Source organism: Chiloscyllium punctatum, chromosome 24, assembly GCF_047496795.1.
Source record: "Chiloscyllium punctatum isolate Juve2018m chromosome 24, sChiPun1.3, whole genome shotgun sequence".
Classification (NCBI taxonomy): Eukaryota; Metazoa; Chordata; class Chondrichthyes; order Orectolobiformes; family Hemiscylliidae; genus Chiloscyllium; species Chiloscyllium punctatum.
Genome location: NC_092762.1, coordinates 57,760,222 through 57,779,896, shown reverse-complemented (window position 1 = coordinate 57,779,896; position 19,675 = coordinate 57,760,222). Strand labels below are relative to the sequence as shown.

The 19,675-nt window shown below is 39.9% G+C and overlaps 1 protein-coding gene across 3 annotated transcripts in view; it reads right to left on the bottom strand.

Moving 5' to 3' along the window:
- Positions 1-3,954: 3,954 nt before the first annotated feature.
- LOC140494576 (tight junction protein ZO-3-like) overlaps positions 3,955-19,675 on the bottom strand; it is an 86,801-nt gene continuing 71,080 nt past the window's right edge. For all 3 annotated transcript variants that reach the window (XM_072593908.1, XM_072593911.1, XM_072593909.1), the window contains 7 exons: positions 18,585-18,680; positions 16,629-16,708; positions 15,643-15,853; positions 12,779-12,879; positions 11,434-11,691; positions 9,211-9,251; positions 3,955-7,050 (listed from right to left, as the gene is read on the bottom strand). In XM_072593908.1, coding sequence (XP_072450009.1) covers positions 6,942-7,050; positions 9,211-9,251; positions 11,434-11,691; positions 12,779-12,879; positions 15,643-15,853; positions 16,629-16,708; positions 18,585-18,680 — 896 coding nt within the window. In that variant the 3' untranslated portion in view covers positions 3,955-6,941. The remainder of the gene's footprint in view (positions 7,051-9,210; positions 9,252-11,433; positions 11,692-12,778; positions 12,880-15,642; positions 15,854-16,628; positions 16,709-18,584; positions 18,681-19,675) is intronic.

Genomic DNA, 19,675 nt, shown 5'->3' with positions numbered 1-19,675 from the left:
AGCTATCTGTAAGAATATAAGGGTGGTTATGGTAGGGGATTTTAACTTTACAAACATCGACTGGGACTGCCATAGTGTTTAAGGGTTTAGATGGAGAGGAATTTGTTAAGTGTGTACAAAATTTTCTGATTCAGTATGTGGATGTACCTACTAGAGAAGGTGCAAAACGTGACCTACTCTTGGGAAATAAGGCAGGGCAGGTGACTGAGGTGTCAGTGGGGGAGCACTTTGGGGCCAGCGACCATAATTCCATTAGATTTAAAATAGTGATGGAAAAGGATAGACCAGATCTAAAAGTTAAAGTTCTAAATTGGAGAAAGGCCAATTTTGACGGTATTAGGCAAGAACGTTCAAAAACTGATTGGGTGCAGATGTTCGCAGGTAAAGGGACGGCTGGAAAATGGGAAGTCTTCAGAAATGAGATAACGAGAGTCCAAAGAAAGTATATTCCCGTTAGGGTGAAAGGAAAGGCTGGCAGGTCTAGGGAATGCTGGATGACCAAAGAAATTGAGGGTTTGGTTAAGAAAAAGAAGGAAGCACATGTCAGATAAAGATAGGAGAGTTCAAGTGAATCCTAAGAAGAGTATAAAGAAAGTAGGAATATACTTAAGAGAGAAATCAGGAGGGGAAAAAGGGGATGTGAGATAGCTTTGGTAAAGAGGGTTAAAGAGAAACCAAAGAGCTTTTACAAATACATTAAGGACAAAAGGGTAACTAGGGAGAGAATAGGGCCCCTCAAAAAGTAGCAAGGCAGCCTTTATGTGGAGCCACAGGAGATGGGGAGATACTAAATGAGTATTTTGCATCAGTATTTACCGTGGAAAAGGACATGTAAGATATAGAATGTAGGGAAATAGATGGTGACATCTTAAAAAATGTCCATATTACAGAGGCAGAAGTGCTGGATGTCTTGAAATGCATAAAGGTGGGTAAATCCCCAGGACCTGATCAAGTGCACCCTAGAACTCTGTGGGTGGCGAGGGAAGTGATTGCTGGGATTCTTTCTGAGATATTTGTATTATCGATAGTCACAGGAGAGGTGCTAGAAGACCGAAAGTTGGCTAACGTGGTGCCACTGTCTAAGAATGGTGAAAGAACTAGCCAGGGGGATATAACCAGTGAGCCTGACACTGGTAGTGGACAAGTTGTTGGACGGAATCCTGAGGGACAGGATGTACATGTATTTGGAAAGCAAGGATCGATTAGGGATAGTCAACATGGCTTTGTGCATGGGAAATCATGTCTCACAAACTTGATTGAGTTTTTTGAAGAAGTAACAAAGAGAATTGATGAGGGCAGAGTGGTAGATGTGATCTATATGAACTTCAATAAGGCATTTGACAAGGTTCCCCATGGGAGACTGATTAGCAAGGTTAGACTTCATGGAATACAGGGAGAGCTTGCCATTTGGATACAGAACTGGCTCAAAGGTAGAAGACACAGGGTGGTTGTTTTTCAGACTAGAGGCCTGTGACCAGTGGAGTGCCACAAGGATCGGTGCTGGGTCCACTACTTTTCATCATTTTCATAAATGATTTGGATGTGAGCATAAGAGGTATAGTTAGTAAGTTTGCAGATGACCCCAAAATTGGGGGTGTAGTGGACAGCAAAGAAGATTACCTTAGATTACAACAGAGGAGAAAGTGAGGACTGCAGATGCTGGAGTATCAGAGCTGAAAATGTGTTGCTGGAATAGCGCAGCAGGTCAGGCAGCATCCAAGGAACAGGAGAATCGACGTTTCGGGCATCAGCCCTTCTTCAGGAATTCTGAAGAAGGGCTGATGCCAGAAACGTCGATTCTCCTGTTCCTTGGATGCTCCTGACCTGCTGCGCTTTTCCAGCAACACATTTTCAGCTTAGATTACAACAGAATCTTGATCAGATGGGCCAATGGGCTGAGAAGTAGCAGATGGAGTTTAATTTAAATAAATGCAAGTTGCTGCATTTTGAGAAAGCAAATCTTAGCAGGACTTATACAATTAATGGTAAGGTCCTTGAGAGTGTTGTTGGACAAAAAGACCTTGGAGTGCAGGTTCATAGCTCTTTGAAAGTGGAGTCACAGGTAGATAGGATAGTGAAGAAGGCGTTTGGTATGCTTTCCTTTATTGGTCAGAGTATTGAGTACAAGAGTTGGGAGGTCATGTTGCAGCTGAACAGGACATTAGTTAGGCCACTGTTGGAATATTGTGTACAATTCTGGTCTCCTTCCTATTGGAAAGTTGTTGTGAAACTTGAAAGGGTTCAGAAAGGATTTACAAGGATGTTGCCAGGGTTTGGCTATAGGGAAAGGTTGAATAGGCTAGGGCTGTTTTTCCTGGAGTGTCAGAGGCTGAGGGGTGACCTTATGGAGATTTATGAAATTATGAGGGGCATGGATAGGATAAAAAGACAAAGTCTTCTCCCTGGGGTGGGGGAGTCCAGAACTCGAGGGCATAGGTTTAGGGTGAGAGGGGAAAGATATAAAAGAGACCTAAGAGGCAACGTTTTCACTCAGAGAGTGGTACATGTATGGAATGAGTTGCCAGAGGAAGTGGTGGAAGCTGGTACAATTGCAACATTTAAAAGGTATCTGGATTGGTATATTAATAGGAAAGGTTTGGAGGGATATGGGCTGGGTGCTGCAGGTGGGATTAGATTGGGTTGGGATATCTGGTCGGCATGGATGGGTTGGATTGAAGGGTCTGTTTCCATGCTGTACATCTCTATGACTCTATGACTCAATGACTGAACAGCCTCTTTCTGTGCAATAAAATGTCTATGACGTTTAAGTGAGGTTACTGAAGTTCAAACAGATCAGTTATTTGACCATTCACAGTTGTTACATGCTTCCAGGTAAAGGAATCAATCGTAATGAGGCTAAAATTATTTTTTTTTAAAAACTAGACAATGATGTTCCACACTGAACATTTGCTGGTTGAACTATAACCATATCATATTGGCACTTAGGGAGGTGGGGGGGGGAAGGCTAATTTGTTGCTTGTCTTCCTCCCAGACCACCCAGCTCAATCTGTGAGGTGCTTGAATACGATACTGAACAGAGAATAAATAGGACAGCAAAACCTCTGAACTCTGGTAAGGTTACGTAGCAATAGTATATTACCAGTAATGAATGAGTTAACATATAGTAAAAACAGTCATTTTATTGACATATATATATATATATATATATATATATATGTAATCTTACAAAAACAGTTGCTTGCAAGACAACTTGTCAAGTTATAATCTCCTGATTATAGAAAGGTAACAGAAAGGGGCAGCACAGTGCCTGTGTTCCAACACAAACCTCTTCAAAGGTAATCTGGCACAACCAATACTGCAGTGGAGTTCTACACTCCTTGCCTTTCATTTATTGCATACAAGATATTGCTGAGACCTTACCCTCCTCAGCAGATTATAGATCCAACGGCAATTTTTGCATGCTCAAGGTACAGGGTAACTGAACACATGTCCAGTTCAGGCAGCATATGTGTGAATGTCAAGTCCTCCCGGATCAGAAAGGTGCATTCCTCGGAACGTGCTCCTTCCTGCCTCAGAGATACTGAGCACCAATTGTGATATCCCAACTACTGAACCCAGATCAATGTGGGAATTTCCTAGGCTCAGTGTATCACCTGTCCAATTAGTGGTAGTTACAGTTGATATAATTCACTTATGATTGTAGAATTCATTTTTTAAAAAATGTACTTCAAAAGGATTATCAATATTACTGAATGCAGCAAGGCCATAAAGTCCCAACTTCAATTCCTGGTCTGTAACGTCGATGGAGAATAGAAGTGACTTTTTGATATCCATTCATTTTCCATCATTTCCCACTTCATGAAAGAATGAAAATAGTTGTTAAATGTCAAATTAGGGACAGCTTCATGCTGGGGACCTTTCCTCATCAGTAAGTGAGGCTGGCCAAACCTATTTCTTATAAGCTAAACTAAACATCACAGGAAGAACTATGAGTACATTTTAAAGATTGTCTACTTTTATTCTCAATGCAACAACATTTACAAAAAAAAAACTTAAGTTGAATCTAGTTACCCACATAGTGGATGTTAAAAGGCTTTATGATTTGGATGCTCAATTAAGTTGACATTTAGATTACTTCCAACTCTCACCGCTCTGTACATGCATCAACGTTCTCCTGTTCATATTCAGTTCCATTGGCACTAGTGTGATCCTAGATAGTGTTCATGGACGGGTCAGTACGTCACATCACAGAATCCTGTAAAATGTCTCCCCTTATAGAAGGGCATTAATGTCATCTATACAGATAAATATGGCAAGGAAAGTGGCAGGAATTGTTGACAGAATCAGTGTATGAGCAACAATACTTAAATGTGAAAAGAGCTGAAAGCGGAGCAAGAGAAGGGAAATGCTGAATAATTGTTCTAAACTTGCTCTGATGCTAGTTGAGGAATGTTGGTGTTACTCTGGAGCTGTGAAGCTGTTGGCAAAGTGCTGTTTTAAACATAATGAAAGGGAACTGTGAGACTGAGTGGATTGCACTCAAAGTAGCTGATGCAGACTAGATGGGCTGGAAGGCCTCCTGTGCTCTGATTCTGATTCTATGAATACTCCAATGGCTAAGTGAGATAACCCACCAGACTGAATATTCATACAGTTTAGGATCACCCTCCCTCTTTACCATACTCCCAACATAAAGGGTTGCAATGCAGTTGGCATTGTCTGTTATTGGTCAAACTAAGCACGAACTGAGTTCACTGCTTCAGGCTGTACATTACCTCAGCATACCTGTTACTCTCTTTTTAAAGCATTGAATATCATATCAAAATTCAGATTAAACTGATTATGTGCATGTTTGGATTAAAGAATACACTAAATTTGGAAGAAGTAAGACATTCCAACTTGTGTACTCAACTGAGAATTTTGTGGTGATTTTCTCACTTTCTATCTTCCGAAACCCTATCTGCCATCCACAAGATATAAGTTAGGAGTGTGATGGAATACTGTTTTGTTGTCTGGATGTGTGCAGCTCCAACAACATGCAAGAAGCTTGAAATTATCAGTAACACACTATCCACCACCTTAAGGAGGGGTAGCTATGTGTGCAATATACAAGGTGCGCTGGAGCAAATGTTCAGCATCACCTTCCAAACTTACAATTTCTATCATCTAGAAGGAAAAGGGCAGTAGACGCATTGGAACACCACCACCTGCAAATTTTCTTCCAAGCCAGACATCATCCTGACTTGGAAATACATTTGTCACTTCTTCAAAGTCATTAAATTAACTCATGATTTATTTTCCTTCAAATTTCTGTGAATGATTGATGTTAAGGGATCAGTATTGAATTCAGTCACTTCAGTACCCAACTGGTTGTCACTCAGACCTCTGTCCTTGACCTTCTATATTTCAATAACACTCAGATTTAGAATGAGCAACAGCATTTTATCTTTCAGTTAGGCATTTTTCAGCTTCTGGACTCCTATTGTGTGCAACAATTTCAAATTATAACCTCTTCTCCTATTTTTATACACCAGCTAAATTTAAACTTCCTTTAAATCCATTTTTGTTTCTTGTCCCATCACCTGCTCTCCTGTCTTGCTTCAGCATCCCTTTTGTTATTTAATCTTTCTAGCCATCCATCCTGAGACCTCTCATTTTGTTCCTTACGTCTGGACTTGCTTAAAGCCTATTCCATCAACTTGAGATGTTAACTGTTGCTTTTCCAATAGATGGCTGCCCAAACATTGATTACTGAAAGAATTTTTCTGTTTATATTTCACTGCAGTCACTTAATGTGCCCTTTTCAGCAGAGATTGTTGAGAAGTGAGAGGCTATCTCGAGACATTGAGTCCTATTTAAGTACCCTTCTTTGGAACACCAACACTTGCAAGTTCACCTCCAAGCCATGCATCATTATGCCTGGGCACTTATCTTGGAATTTCTTCCCTAAGAGCACTCTGGGTGTATCCGTGCCAGATGGACTGAGGTGATTCAAGAAGGTAGCTCACTACCACTTTTCCCAAGGACAATTAGGGAAGGCTGATGATTGTTAGCCTTGCCAGCAGTGCTCATCTTGTGAGTGAATCAAAAGAAACATTGCATCATAATTGAATCTGAAATATTCATCAGTTTCTGCCATCAAGTAGGCAGGTGGGGTATTCACAATTATTGGTATGGTAGGGAGTTTTTAAATAAAAAATCCTCAAACAATCTTTATTTGCATTCTCTAGCAAATAACTCAGTGCATTACTCTAAACATTTCACAGAAACAAGCCACAAATTTTCTGCTTGGTGAAAGCTCAATCATAAACCCTCTATAAGAAAACTTTGGGCAGCAGGTCCTCTGATGACCAGTCACCCAACTGAAAGGTGAATTCTATTTCAGTCCATGCTTCCTGACTTGCTGATATTCCCAGCTTTTTTTGTTCTTATCTGTGACTGTACAGCGGATGATAAAAATGTGGACGAAAAGTCTTATGAGGATGATTCTATTAAGAAGAACAAGATTCAGAGAGTCTCAGGTTTAATTTTTTGGTCCATGAAATCAACAGAGTGGAAGTGACATTGACACAAGTACCTTCCATCAGGAGCTGCTGAATAACTACAGAACAGAAGCCTTGACAGATTTGTCCTTCTGGGCTTGGAATCATGCCCTACCTCTTCCCAAGAACAGCCCTAAAATCACTTCACAGTATGCAGTTAATTTCACAGACCAAGGATTGAATGGAAACATCGAGTCCCATACCATACTGAATGACACAGTAATTCAGTGTTTCAGAAGCTCATATATGTCAAAGCATTTGCCTTTTTTTCTAATTACTGAGAAGTGGGAATTATTGTAACAACGTCATGTTTGTTTAAAATAAATCATTTATGAAAGAGTTAAAAACAAATTTGGTTACTGCTTAGAGCAGGAGAACTGTCCTCTGATTGTTTAAACACTGTTCCATTGCAAGATGAGCTGTTTGATGGGGCTTGGTTTATAACTCAGTGGCTGGACCATTCCATTCATCATCATCATCATTTTCATCCGAACTGTAGATTAGATCTCGCCTGGACGTGATTGCATTGAGATCCTGTCTATCCAACCTTTTAAAGAGAATAATAGAGATGTTCAACACCTATCCAAATTAATAGCCTGCATTCACATATCATACTATAAAATCCTGTGAATTACCTTGAAATGTGGTGACTTCAAGCAGTCAATTCGCATGTAGCAAAATCCAACAAACAAAATTAGAGAATGATCAGTTAATTTGTTTTTGCTTTTTCACAACAGTCATTCTCTGGAATTTTTGGCAAATTATCCAAAGAAGTGAACTGGAAACTGTACTGCTTTCCATGTTGCATTTTAAAAGCAATGCACATTTACACCAGTATTTTAAGAAAATAAACATGCAAATGAAAGACGGTTAATGCTAAATTGAAGCTCTGCTCCCAGGGACAGAAAAATTAGCTATTTATTAGTTTAGCTATTCAACAGTTTTTTGTGATGAAAAGCTCTATTGACATATGAAGGGGACATGTTCTTTGACACACAGTAAGAGAATTTTGAGACCAGAACACGTAACAAGGGAGACATCCTTTAAGAACAAGAGGTTCTAGAGGCAGGTCAAGAAGGATACAACAGGAAGATAGTTCTTATCTAGGCTGTAGGACAGGGTGCATAGGGATTATTCAGTTTAAATTTAGTTTTGACAACCCAATGAGGTCGGTGTAGACTTGCCTGTTTGATGTTTTATATTACAGTGAATTGAGTTTTATATTACAACTGAACAAAACTATTAATTCTATTCGTTGCTCTTTATGTTTCATCAAGCTTCATCTCATCCAGTCTCCTTACAGACAAAGACTGATCTACATCACAAGTAGATCCTGCCAAAATATATTCCTATTGTCTAACTGTAACAATTAGGTATTGGGTAGGGTGACCCAACTCCAATTAAAGAAAGAAGATTCTGAAACCAAGAAACGACGAATACCAAATGGGAATGCATAACAGTCACCAAACTATTTTCTGAACTTTTTGATGCTTGGTTGAGAAAAAAGACACTTTCTGCTGTTTTTCAAATGGTGCCATGGAAGTCTACATGGAGGAGTTCATTTTAACTTCTCATAGAATCCCTCCAGTGTGGATACAGGCTCGTCAGCCCAACAAGTCCACACCAACCCTCTGAAGAGTATCCCACGTAAACCCATTCCCCTACATTTACCACTGACTAATGCACCTAATCTAATCTGGGTAATTGAGCACAGCCATTTCACCTAATCTGCACATTTTTGGATTGTGGGAGGAAACCGGAGGAAACCCACGCAGACACGAGGAGAATGTGCAAACTCCACATGGACAGTTGCCCAAAGCTGGAATTGAACCTGGGTCCCTGGTGCTGTGAGGCGGCAATGCTAACCACTGTGCCACCCCGAAAGAGATGGCACCTCCACTGATACAGTACTCTGTTGTCCTGATGTTAGCCTAGATTATGTGGTCATGTAGGGGACTTGAATGGAGTTGTTTGACTCTGAATGAATGGAGCTCTGAACTGACTGACTCAAAACTGTAGAATCGTTCTTTAAACTCCTCCCCAAACAACTATCTCCAATTTCCTTCTCATCAAAGGCAATAAGCACTACTAAGACTGGATTTGGAGTTGGGAGGAGGTTGCCAATTCTTCATTTGTAAACTTGGGATTTACACACAACAAACATTAACCAATGGGCAAATTGGAGTTCAGCTGAAGAAATCAGAAAGAGTCTTGACTGAAGAACTGTGATCAGGTTTAGAATTTTAGAATTAGAATTAGAATTATTAAAAGCTTGCAAATGCGTTTAAGTGTGTGACCTGGGAAATCTGCAGCAGCTTTGTTCATGGGTAGTCAGGGGCTCAGCTGTAATGTTTAACTCCTGATATGGCATCATATCTCTCTAAAATGAAACACCCATTAACGAATTATCAAAATGTAAGATGTACACTCATAATGAACAGTAAATCTCACATTTCCAAGTCTCATACTTCAAGAATTGAATGAGCTGTCATATCCATGAAAATTTCAATATTCCTCCCTCTTTTGTTATGCCTTGAATTCTAGATGTTTCTCATATGAAAGAAATCTGGTGAGAGTTGTGCTTTCATATTAGCCGAATGGAGAATTACAGTTTCACGGTGCAAAAACCATGCGGTCTGTTGGAATGTGTGCACAGAAGGCTACTGTAACGAAGTGGCTATAAGACAGACTCCCCATCAATACTCACCTTGTGAAGTGAGGATCCCTGTACTGACCCTGAGGCTGGATCTATGGAACAAACAAACAAACCCAAGTGGTTCAATACAACAACTTTCACAAAGGTTGACATTGAGCATTTCTATAGTTTGAGTTGTGGAAAAGTGCAATCCTGAAGTTGGCTTCCCACATTTAATATTAAAACTAAACTTGAAGAAAAAAGGTCCTTCATTCTTTTTTGAAATGAAAAATCAGGACCAGTTGCCCGTTAATTGTGGCGGGTAGAATACAGGGTTGTGCACTGTCACAATGTTGTATATACTACTATACACAATTATACCTCTCATTCCCTTTGGTCTGATTTTTCTAAACACTGTTAATTCATAATGGTACTCTGGTACTGCTCTTGTGCCACAGTTCAGGAAGTTGTTCCCACTGAGACTGGTTGGAGACTGTTCAGACTTCTATTAATAGATCCAGAGAGGGTTGTTATAATCCTGTGCTTCTATTTCCCCATCTGTTGGGCAAAACATTACCTTTAGGAATTTTGTCTTTGACTTTTCAAATGAAAAAATGACTGGCTTGATCACCATATGATTCCAGTTATTGTTCTAAATTTCAAGGTCATAAGAAATAAAAAGGTAATGTCGTCATAGACTTACCAGATCATAGAGCTGTTCTCTTATTAGAAAGAAATAAATAGTGATGTTTACCCTGAGCGTCATTGTGCCTTGGGTGAGGGGAGAGGTTGAGAAGGAGAGTCCTCATGGTAACCTCAGCCAACGTGAGAATTGAACCCAAGCTGCTAGCATCACTCTGCATCGCAAACTAAGCTATCTCACCCCCTCATAAAAACAAATAGCAGCAGGAGTCCACCATTCAGCCCATCAAGCCTGGCCCAACATTCAATACGATCATGAGTGACGTGGACGTAGCTCTACTTTCCTGCCTGCCTCCATAAATCTCGATTCATTTGTACATCAAAAGACTGTCTAACTCAGCCTTCGATATAATTAATGACTCAGCCTCCACTGCTTCCTTTGGAAGAGAACTTTGAAGGTTAGCAATCCTCTGAGAGATAACATTGCCCCTCGTCTTGGTCTTAAATAGGCGATGTTTTTTTTAAGTAAGTAGACAAAAATTGTACACAGTAGAGTGGGTGTGTCTCACCAAAGCCCTGTGCAGCTGTAGCAACTCTATCTCCCTTGTGTAAGAGCCAACATTCCATTTACTTTTGTAATTCCCTCCACACCTGCTTGCCAATTTGCCAGATCCCTCTGTACTGCTGCATTATGTAGTTTTTTTTCATTCATTCACGGGATGAGGCCGTTGCAGCCTAGGGCAGCATTTATTACCCCTCCCTAATTGCCCAGAGGGTATTTAAGAGTCAAACGCATTGTTCTTGCAATTTAAATATTCTGATTTCCTATTCTTCCCGCCAAAGTGTACATGTTTTAAGTGCTACGAGCAGTAGGCTGCTTGCCCCATCGAGTTTTCTCCACCATTCAATGAGATCGGGGTTGATTTGGTAACTCTCAATTCCACTTTGCTGCCTTTTGCCCATAACCCTTGATTGTCTCACTTATTAAAAAGATATGTTTCCTAACATTGTAGTCAATCTGCTAAAGTTTTCCTCAATTACATAACCTTTCTCTATTTCCCTGCAGACAATTTGTTCCTCCTCATAATTTGTTTTCCTAACTTTGACTATAGTACAGTCTGCCACTTTTTCCAAGTTATTATTAAATTGTGAACTGTTGAATTAGTTCTAAATAATATATCACTCCCACCCCCACAAGCTTCAACCTGTGCAGTACACAGCTTCTCCTGATTCTCCTTTATCCACCCAACTTGTTGCTTTATTTACCAAACATGATTTCCTGTTCTCAAAATTATGTTGATTCCGATTGATGGTATTGTGATCTAAATGTTTTGCTACAATTTCCTATGAATAGATTCCAGTATTTTCCCACAACAGATGTTAGGTTAACTAGCCTACAGTTTCCTGCTTTCTGTCTCTCTTTTTTCCTCAATAGAGAAGTTACAATTGTGATTTTCCAATCCACTGGAAACTTCCCAGAGTCTAAGGAATTTTGGAAGACTATAACCAGTGCATCCAATTCTTTTACAATCCTAGAATTCAGGCCTTCAAATCTAGAAGTTGTGGAGAGTTCTGTTGGACCCCACAAGTTCCCTTTTCTGATTTAAGCATCTTTTAAGCATGATTTAAGACTGCATCTATCACTTCACTTACCTGTGAGTGGGTCTTTGGTGCTTCATGGGTTGCTTCATTGGAGATGTGGGATGGTTCATTCCTGATTGGTTCAGAAGATCTAATGATTGCAGGCTCATCGAGTGCGTCATCCAATTCATTATCTGTGTAAGCTCCACCTTCTGCGTCTGTGTCCTCGTAATCGCTGTTTGCTCTGCTCTCATCACAGCTCAGATAATCCATACTCATGCTGGTCGATCGGTTCAGCAGTTCCAGGTTTTCAGTCTCTGTTTCGTCAGACTGAAAGAAAGTACAGAATAAGGAAAGGCTGCTTGGTCCTTTAACCCTAATTCTATTCCTTATGGTGTCAGCCATGGCTCAGATGTTTGCACGCTCACATCGATATCACAAGGTTCTGAGTTCAAATTGTACTTGAGTCTCAGAAATAAATCTAGGTTTACACTCCTGCACCGAAGGTGTGCTGCATTGTCAGATGAGCCCTTATTTGTATGAGACTTTAAACTAGGGCTCTATCCATCTGCTCCGGTGGATGTAAAAGAGCGGGATGGATGTTTATTCCCACTCATCTAACCAATATTTATCCCTCAACTTACATGACAAAATAAATCAGACTATGTAATCTTCATTCTACTGCTGTTTATGTGGGCGTTTGTTGTGCACAAATTGGTTGCCATGTTTCCTACATTACAACAATACTGTATTGGCTATAAATTGCTTTGAGATGTCTAATGGTTGTGAAAAGTACAAGTATACATAAATGCAAGTCTTTCCTTTTTTGTTCCTATTGTCCTGTTTAACTTGCTACTTACTATTGATCTTATCACAGACACTTCTCCATTAGTTTAATACAAAGATTTAAATAAGTATTCAGATTTGCGTTAGCAATGTGGCAAAATTTCATCCTCATAGCTCCATTATTCTTCATTACACTGCTGCTCCTACAAGCAATACTTAATCACCAGCCTTACCCATTCTAAGGCCGACAGCATTGGAGGCTGTATACCATAAAATGGAGTGGATTAAGTGTGTAACAACAATATTTATTTGACAGATTAACAACAAAATTGTTTGCAAAGGAATCCCCATAAACTAGCTCCAATTTGACAATGCTGTTTGAGAGAGGACTTTTCCACCAGGACACCAGGAGGTCAACTCACTCAGAACAAAATCTCAGACTTTTCTAATCATTTTTGGCTCAGTATCTCTTCAGGTGGTGTACTTACTGCCTGACTCATTGAGAAGCTAATGATAAGGCATCTTCAATGACACCCTCCACATGAGGTGGGAACATACTGTAAGCTGATAACATTTGAGTTTGTTGCATGGAATAACTCGACTGGAATATTCAAAAAGAAAATATAATTACTTTTTCTTCAGGAAACCACACAGCCTGAGTCTGCTGTTCCTTAATTGTTGCTTTCAAAGCTTCATACCAGGCACTAGAACCAGAATTCAGATTTATTGTACCTGTGAATAAAGTACATAAAATTGAAGAATGTACTCATCCAAAAAGCTATTCAGATTGGTTCACAGCCCTGCTTGGACTTGTATTTGAATAGGAACAAACTAGGAATTTGCACAAATGTTGAATGGCTCTGTAGAAGTCACTTGGTAAAGGAGAGAGAGAGGTTATCAGCTGCCAGAGTAATGGTTGTAGCACTGTAACATTCATTGCTAAGGAGGCTGTCAACAGAATATCATAAAACAGTCCATTGCATTTTAGTTGACAAACCCATTATGAGGGATGTGGCTGTGACTAGTCGCTGCCTAATAATTATAGGAACAAAGGAAAACAGCAATGTAAATTCACTGCAGTGCATTAGTGCAGTTTTGCTGTGGAGAGTGTTAAGCAGATTGGAAGCTGGCCAATAGATGGACTGACCACATTGTCTACATCAAGTTGGACCTTCATGTATTTGAGGTGCGTCTGGGACAATCTGCAAAACTGCAGGTAAAACAGGTATCTCATTCTTCGATAAAAGCAACTGTTTCTCAAACACCCTAAAACCAGCCCTGCTAACCCGTTACAACTGTTAATAGAAACATCGAGAAACACAGAGGAGTATGTGAGCAATGGTAGCCTATCCAGCCCATTGAGCCTGAAAATCACTCTTTATATGAAGTAAGACATCAGTTCAAAAACTGCAATTCCCAGCCTTGAACATGTGCTCTCATCTCCGCCATGGCCTAACATATCTCTATCCAGTTATATATCTGTTTATATCTCTGTAAACTCTTCTATGAGAGCTGTGTTCAAAGAGACACAACTACAGAAAATCCATCATCCCTGCTCATAGCTGATGCCTCTTCAGTTATCATATATGAATAAATGTAATTCCCTGAAATATATGGGGCTGAATTACATGGCACACCAAACTTGCTATCCCCTGGTTAAAAGGACAGGAAGGAAATCATCAATGGGAACACCGAATAGCTCACAGCCATTACTGCTGCACAGGAAGCAGAGTTTCCAACCATCAGGGCAGACATCCAACATCAGAGAGCAGCCAGCAAAGGTCAACAAAATACTCCAGTGCTTCAGGACAGACATGCAATGTTAAATCAAGATTTGGAGATCTCACTGGGTGAAAGTGAGGACTGCTGATACTGGAGGGTCAGAGTTGAAAAGGGTGGCACTGGAAAAGCACAGCAGGTCAGGCTGTATCCGAGGAGCAGAAGAGTAGACATTTCAGACATAAGCCCTTCATCAGGAATGTGGAAGGGGAAAGGGGGTAAAAGATAAATAGGGGGCTAGGGCTTGGGGGAATGGTAGGTGGGAAGGCAATAGGTGGGTATAGGTAGGGGGTAATTGTGATAGGTTAGTGGGGAAGGTGGAGTGGATGGTGGGAAGGAAGATGGATGGGTAGGACAGTTCAACAGGGCAGTGCCAAGATGGAGGGTTGGTTCTGGCATGAGGTGGGTGAGGGGAGATTTGGAAACTAGTGAAATCAATGTTGATGCCATGTGGTTGAAGGGTCCCAAGGCAGAAAATAAAGTAGGTGGGGGCACTAGAGTTTGAGAAGCCAATTTGGGGAAAGGCAATCTGGGGTCAAACCTTGTGAAGTCCCTTCAATGAGCCCAGGAATGGATAACTGTGTCCATTGCCAGCCCGGCCAGACTGTGTTGGGCCTCTCCAACCTCTTGTTAATTCCTCATAGCAGTGGGATTAGGCCCTTAAGTAGGAATCAATTGACTATTTAATCGTCTCAGTTCATCCACTGGCAGGGCTGGGAGGTGGATGTTGCCCAACCTTGGTAAAATTGCAATGGGGCACAGGCAGGCTGGCAGCGGGCAGGCTGCACGTTGAATTTAACAAAGCCCCTCACTCCTCAGCCCCATCAGCAGATGAAATAAAATCTAGCATCTGATGTTAAGGATGTTGGAATTAATTCTCCCTTTTCACATGTTGGAGACTGAGTATGAGTTCAGCTGCTTTAACACTTCAATCTGCAACTTGTCAGCAAAAGAAAAAGAACATTGTCATCAGCTTTTTCAATATAGCTAAAATTGGCTAAATAGGAGCCAGAATCATGCTCATGTCATCTCTGAGAGGGCCAGGAGACCTGAGTTCAAGTCCCACCAGCTCCATTGGTGTGTAAGAACATCTTTGAGCAGGTTGGTTGGAAAATATATAAAGTTTGTAGAGGTGGGTGGGGTCTACTGACTTTAACTAACCATTCCCAGATGCAAGTTGCTGGCCTCCCCTCATCTCCTGCAGATGCCTCTGGTCAGTTCAATTCCTCAAAGCTGTTGGAAATCCCTTGATACATAATCTGAAAGTCTAAATTACAGGGACTGTCTACCTGGGAAACAGACCATTTGGCCCAGCTGCTCTGTGCGCCATGTAAGCCTCCACCCAGCCTTAATCCAACCCTATCAGCACATCCATTCTTCCTTGTGTAATTATCTGACTTCCTGAAGCGCACTAAATTAAATGTAATTACTGTAGACAGCAATGGCAGGGCATTTGGCTGCAGTATTTTGCTAATGAGATAAATCAAGTCTCAAGATGGAATTCTTATTAACACAGATTGGATAAATCCAGTCACCACATTCTGTGAAATGTGTTCAGAGGCATTTTTATAGAAACATTTTGAGGCATTTTTATCCAAACTATTTCAGAGCTAAGGTAACAAAATGCAACAATAAATCAATAATAATCATTGTTGGGAAGCTGTTGAGAAATGATGTCACCAAAATACCTCATGTACTGGAAGCAGAAGTGTTTACCTGTAAAGAGGTGAGACCAGTATTTCCTCAGCTTTACAGCTTGATTGTAGAGACTCTTGGAGCTTTTCCTTGACTGAGGGTAGAGGTGCTGCCTCATGGCTTTCACTTCCTGTTTGTTCTCTGGATTAAAGAATACCACAATCGGGTACCACTTGACGTAATTTAGTCGCTCTATGGCGGAAGGCGTGATATCCAGCAGGCCATGTTTGTTCTGTGAATTCAATTGAAATTATATTTTTCATTGAGAGTCACTCCAATACTTTGTCTACTTGGTCAATAAATTGGTCTATTTAATTAATTATTATTCTCCCGCTCCTTCTCTCTCCTAAATCCTTGACAGGCTCCACTTCCATGTGCATTGATGACCCTCCAGTGTCTGTGGCTCTAATGTAAATGTGAGCATAAAGAATCAGCATAACAAAGTATTCAACTGCAGGCAATACTGTCACCCTTTGAGTCTGGTCCACCATTCAAATAGACATGACTGAACTCCAACCCCTTGACTTGCTTCTGAAATCTTTAATATGCCTGCCTAGCAAAAATTAAAGAATTAAGGTTTTGAATTTCCAAATGTCTCCACTCCCTTAGTCTCAACAGTGATTTTGAGGGACAGTACCATATTTCCATGACGCATTGTGTGAAGAATTTGTCACTGCTGAACAGCCTCGCTTGAATGTGACCTTCTGTTCCCTTGTTATGGGCTCCTTCACAAGAGCAAATATTTGTCTTTGTGCTTATTAATGTCCACATTTGTGTATAATGGATTGATTACTGTGTTGCATTTTGCTCCCTTTCTAAATCTGAAGCAATATCCCAACCGCTGCCAGGATGAAGATCAATGAACCCACGTCAGATGCTAAACCTGGGATTTTCCTGGTCTGTATTGGTCCAAATGTGCCAAATTAACCTAAAGAGCTATTATTTGCTTGTTAAAAATTTGAACAAACAACGATTAACCATTACAAAATCAACCAAGCTCATCTCACCTTTTGAGCAATTAGACGAACAGTTTCAAGTTTGATGACAGAGGATGATCCTACTTCTTCAGAATTCCTCTGTACCATTTCTAGAATGGACACATTGTCAAGATTAGTGAGAACTCAGAATATCCATGTCAATCATAATGCAATGATGAATGTAAATAGATAACCTGGTCATTGATCTTAAAAGCTACTGTTGGATCTTTTTGCATACAGTTTAGCAACCACATCAGCCTCCTTGAAAACCTGACTATATTTGGAATCTAACTAACTGAACCTGTCATGCTTCAGGACATCCTGAGGATGTGATGTTAGTATATGTAAATGCAAGAAAGCATTATACTTTGTTATTTCATAGCTGTTAAGTTCAGGATATGTTTGAAAATAATCAAACAATAAACTTTAGCCAAGATGATAAACACATTAGGTTACCTTGGGAAAGGGTCTTTGTTTTTCAAATTGAAGCACATTTGTCATGCACAAATTGAAAAAACGCTCTCACTGAGGAATATCTTAATTTTTCGGTCTGTAAAGTCAGCAAACTATTGTAAAGGCAATAGTCTCTTGCAAAGATATGGAGATGCACTGGAGATATGGGCCAAATAGTGGCAAATGTCATTAAAAGTAGACAATTTCAGTGGGGAATAAGTAGGGAAGATGAATACTAAATATGCTTATTACCATTTATGAGGAATACTGAAAGTAGTCAAGGAAGAAAATAAGTTATCTAAAGGACAAAATAATGACATGAAATGTGAACACTTTTTCTCTCATCACAGATGCTGCCAGACTTTCTGATATTTCCAGCATTTTTATTTCAAATTTACAGCATCTACAATATGTTGTACTTCTTTTAGAAAAAGGAATGGATATTGTGTGCAGATCACTCTGGGTTCATGACCAATACAGAGAAGTCACAGCCAAATAAAGCAGAGTACTAGGTTATAATAGAACCATTCAATACACATTGAAGGATACCATTTTTTCCTTGTCCAGGTCATTGGTTACATTATATTGAGGACACTGAGTTCAGTTCTGTTTCTCTCGCACGGTGAGTGGCACGGCAGTTTTGGTAAAAATTCTGAGAGGCATGTGAATAAATCTCATCTGAAAAATCATAAATTACTGTTATGGAGATTTATAGATTAGATTGACTTACAGGTGACCTGATAAGAGTGTATAAAGTAACAAAAGGGAAGCATTGTATATCCTTGATTGATTATTTCTGCTTGAAAGATTGGGGAAAACCAGAGATTGTGCATTTAAACTTTGCAAGGCTGAGAATAAGGTCAATGTTGAGTAGCCCCCTCCTTTCCCAGAGAGCAGTAAACCTACATTGTCAGCTTGTCAGATGTTTGCTGACACTCTGCCTGGATACAGAAGATAATTTACATTACAACAGATGTCACATTTTATAAAAGGTTCGCAATTTACCAATTCCCATTAGCATGGCTAATGTGATGCCACAGACTTATTTTGATTACCTCAGGGGATTGGAGATGAATTTCCCAGTTTTTTCCCCCTTTGTGGCTCTCTAGTATTTTATCTCTGTTTATTTCCTCTTTCAGGTAATTACATGGTTACAGGAGGAAAATAAGCATCTAATCATTCTGCTCCAGGATCAGGATTTGAGAGAGGGTTAATAAAATTGTTTATGTTTTCCTATCTGCTAGTTTCTATGTTTGTCAAATGAGTGAGAGAGAGACATGACTAGCAAAGGTCTCCCTTGGGGAGTGCCTTTTTGATTGCACAATCCCAATTATTGGTTAATTTTCAAATAACTAACACGTTTTTTCTCATCTCATGGTTCTGGGGTTGGTGAACACCTGAATGAACATGAAGGTGTAAATGCAAGGTTGCACCTATCCAACTGAGCTCGTGCCCTAAAACCAACCAACCCACCACTGACTAAGAGTACCTCTTTTGCCATATGACTGAAGCCAGAGAACCATGAATACTCACGGGCAAGTTCGAACTGGTCAGGCAGATCGCTGGCCAGTCTCTGAGTAGCAATGTCAGAAATTGGTCCAAGAATCACAACAGGCCTTTTATAAGGGGCTGTAACAAAGACATTTGTTTATTAAAGCAAAAGCAATATCGATTAATAAATAATATAATGTTTTGCACTTCAGAAAAAAATACATCTTTGTTTAGTGAATATAATTGCCATTTAGAATTGGTGTTCACCACAGTTTTGTTTTGTCTGCACCAAAATGAGGCAACCCAGAGTCTTGTTCATATCAACTCTCTGTCCTTGAGATGGCATGTTAAGCTGGAAGCCCTGGCTGATTGCTTCAGTGCCTCAGGTGGATGTTTAAGAACTCACGATACTATTCAAAGAAAAGCATAGAATTCTCTAGATCCTGGCCTTCCTCATCCAATACCACCTAAAGTACATTAACTAGACATTCAACCAATAGTTGTTTGCACAAAATGGAGGTAGCATTTGCCCACAATAACATGATAGTGCATTATAATGAATTTGTTATATTCAAAGGCTGTCAGACATTTCAAAGAGATGTTATTAGAAAAAAAACCTGTATTTTGTATAGAATTTTCCACAACTTTTAGGATATTGCAAAAGACTTCATAATCAATTGAACATTTTTAAAAGTGGTATTTGTATGGCAGCTAGTTTATGCACAATAAGGTCTCTACAGAAATGAGAAAAATCCCCTGATTTAGTAACATTTTATGGATAAGTATTTGGCCAGAACATCTGGAGAGCTCCATTTCTCTTCTATGAATTGAGCTACAGGATGTTCTGCATCCACCAAAGTACAGGTGTGGTCTGTTAAACCTTCCAAATAAATCATCCAGCAGTGTAGTATTCCCTCAGTACTGTACTAGAGTAGGAGTTCAAGTCACTGGCATGATCCATGATGGATGAAGATAGATAAATTATCAAGAGAAACTTAATTGGTGAATCAGCGAATACACGAACTGATGTTATCATTATTGGTTCGATATACAACAACCCCAAATGTAATTTCCATATGAGCTGTTTCAATTTCCAGGTTTCTGCCCTGCACCAACCAAATTTCAATGTCAAA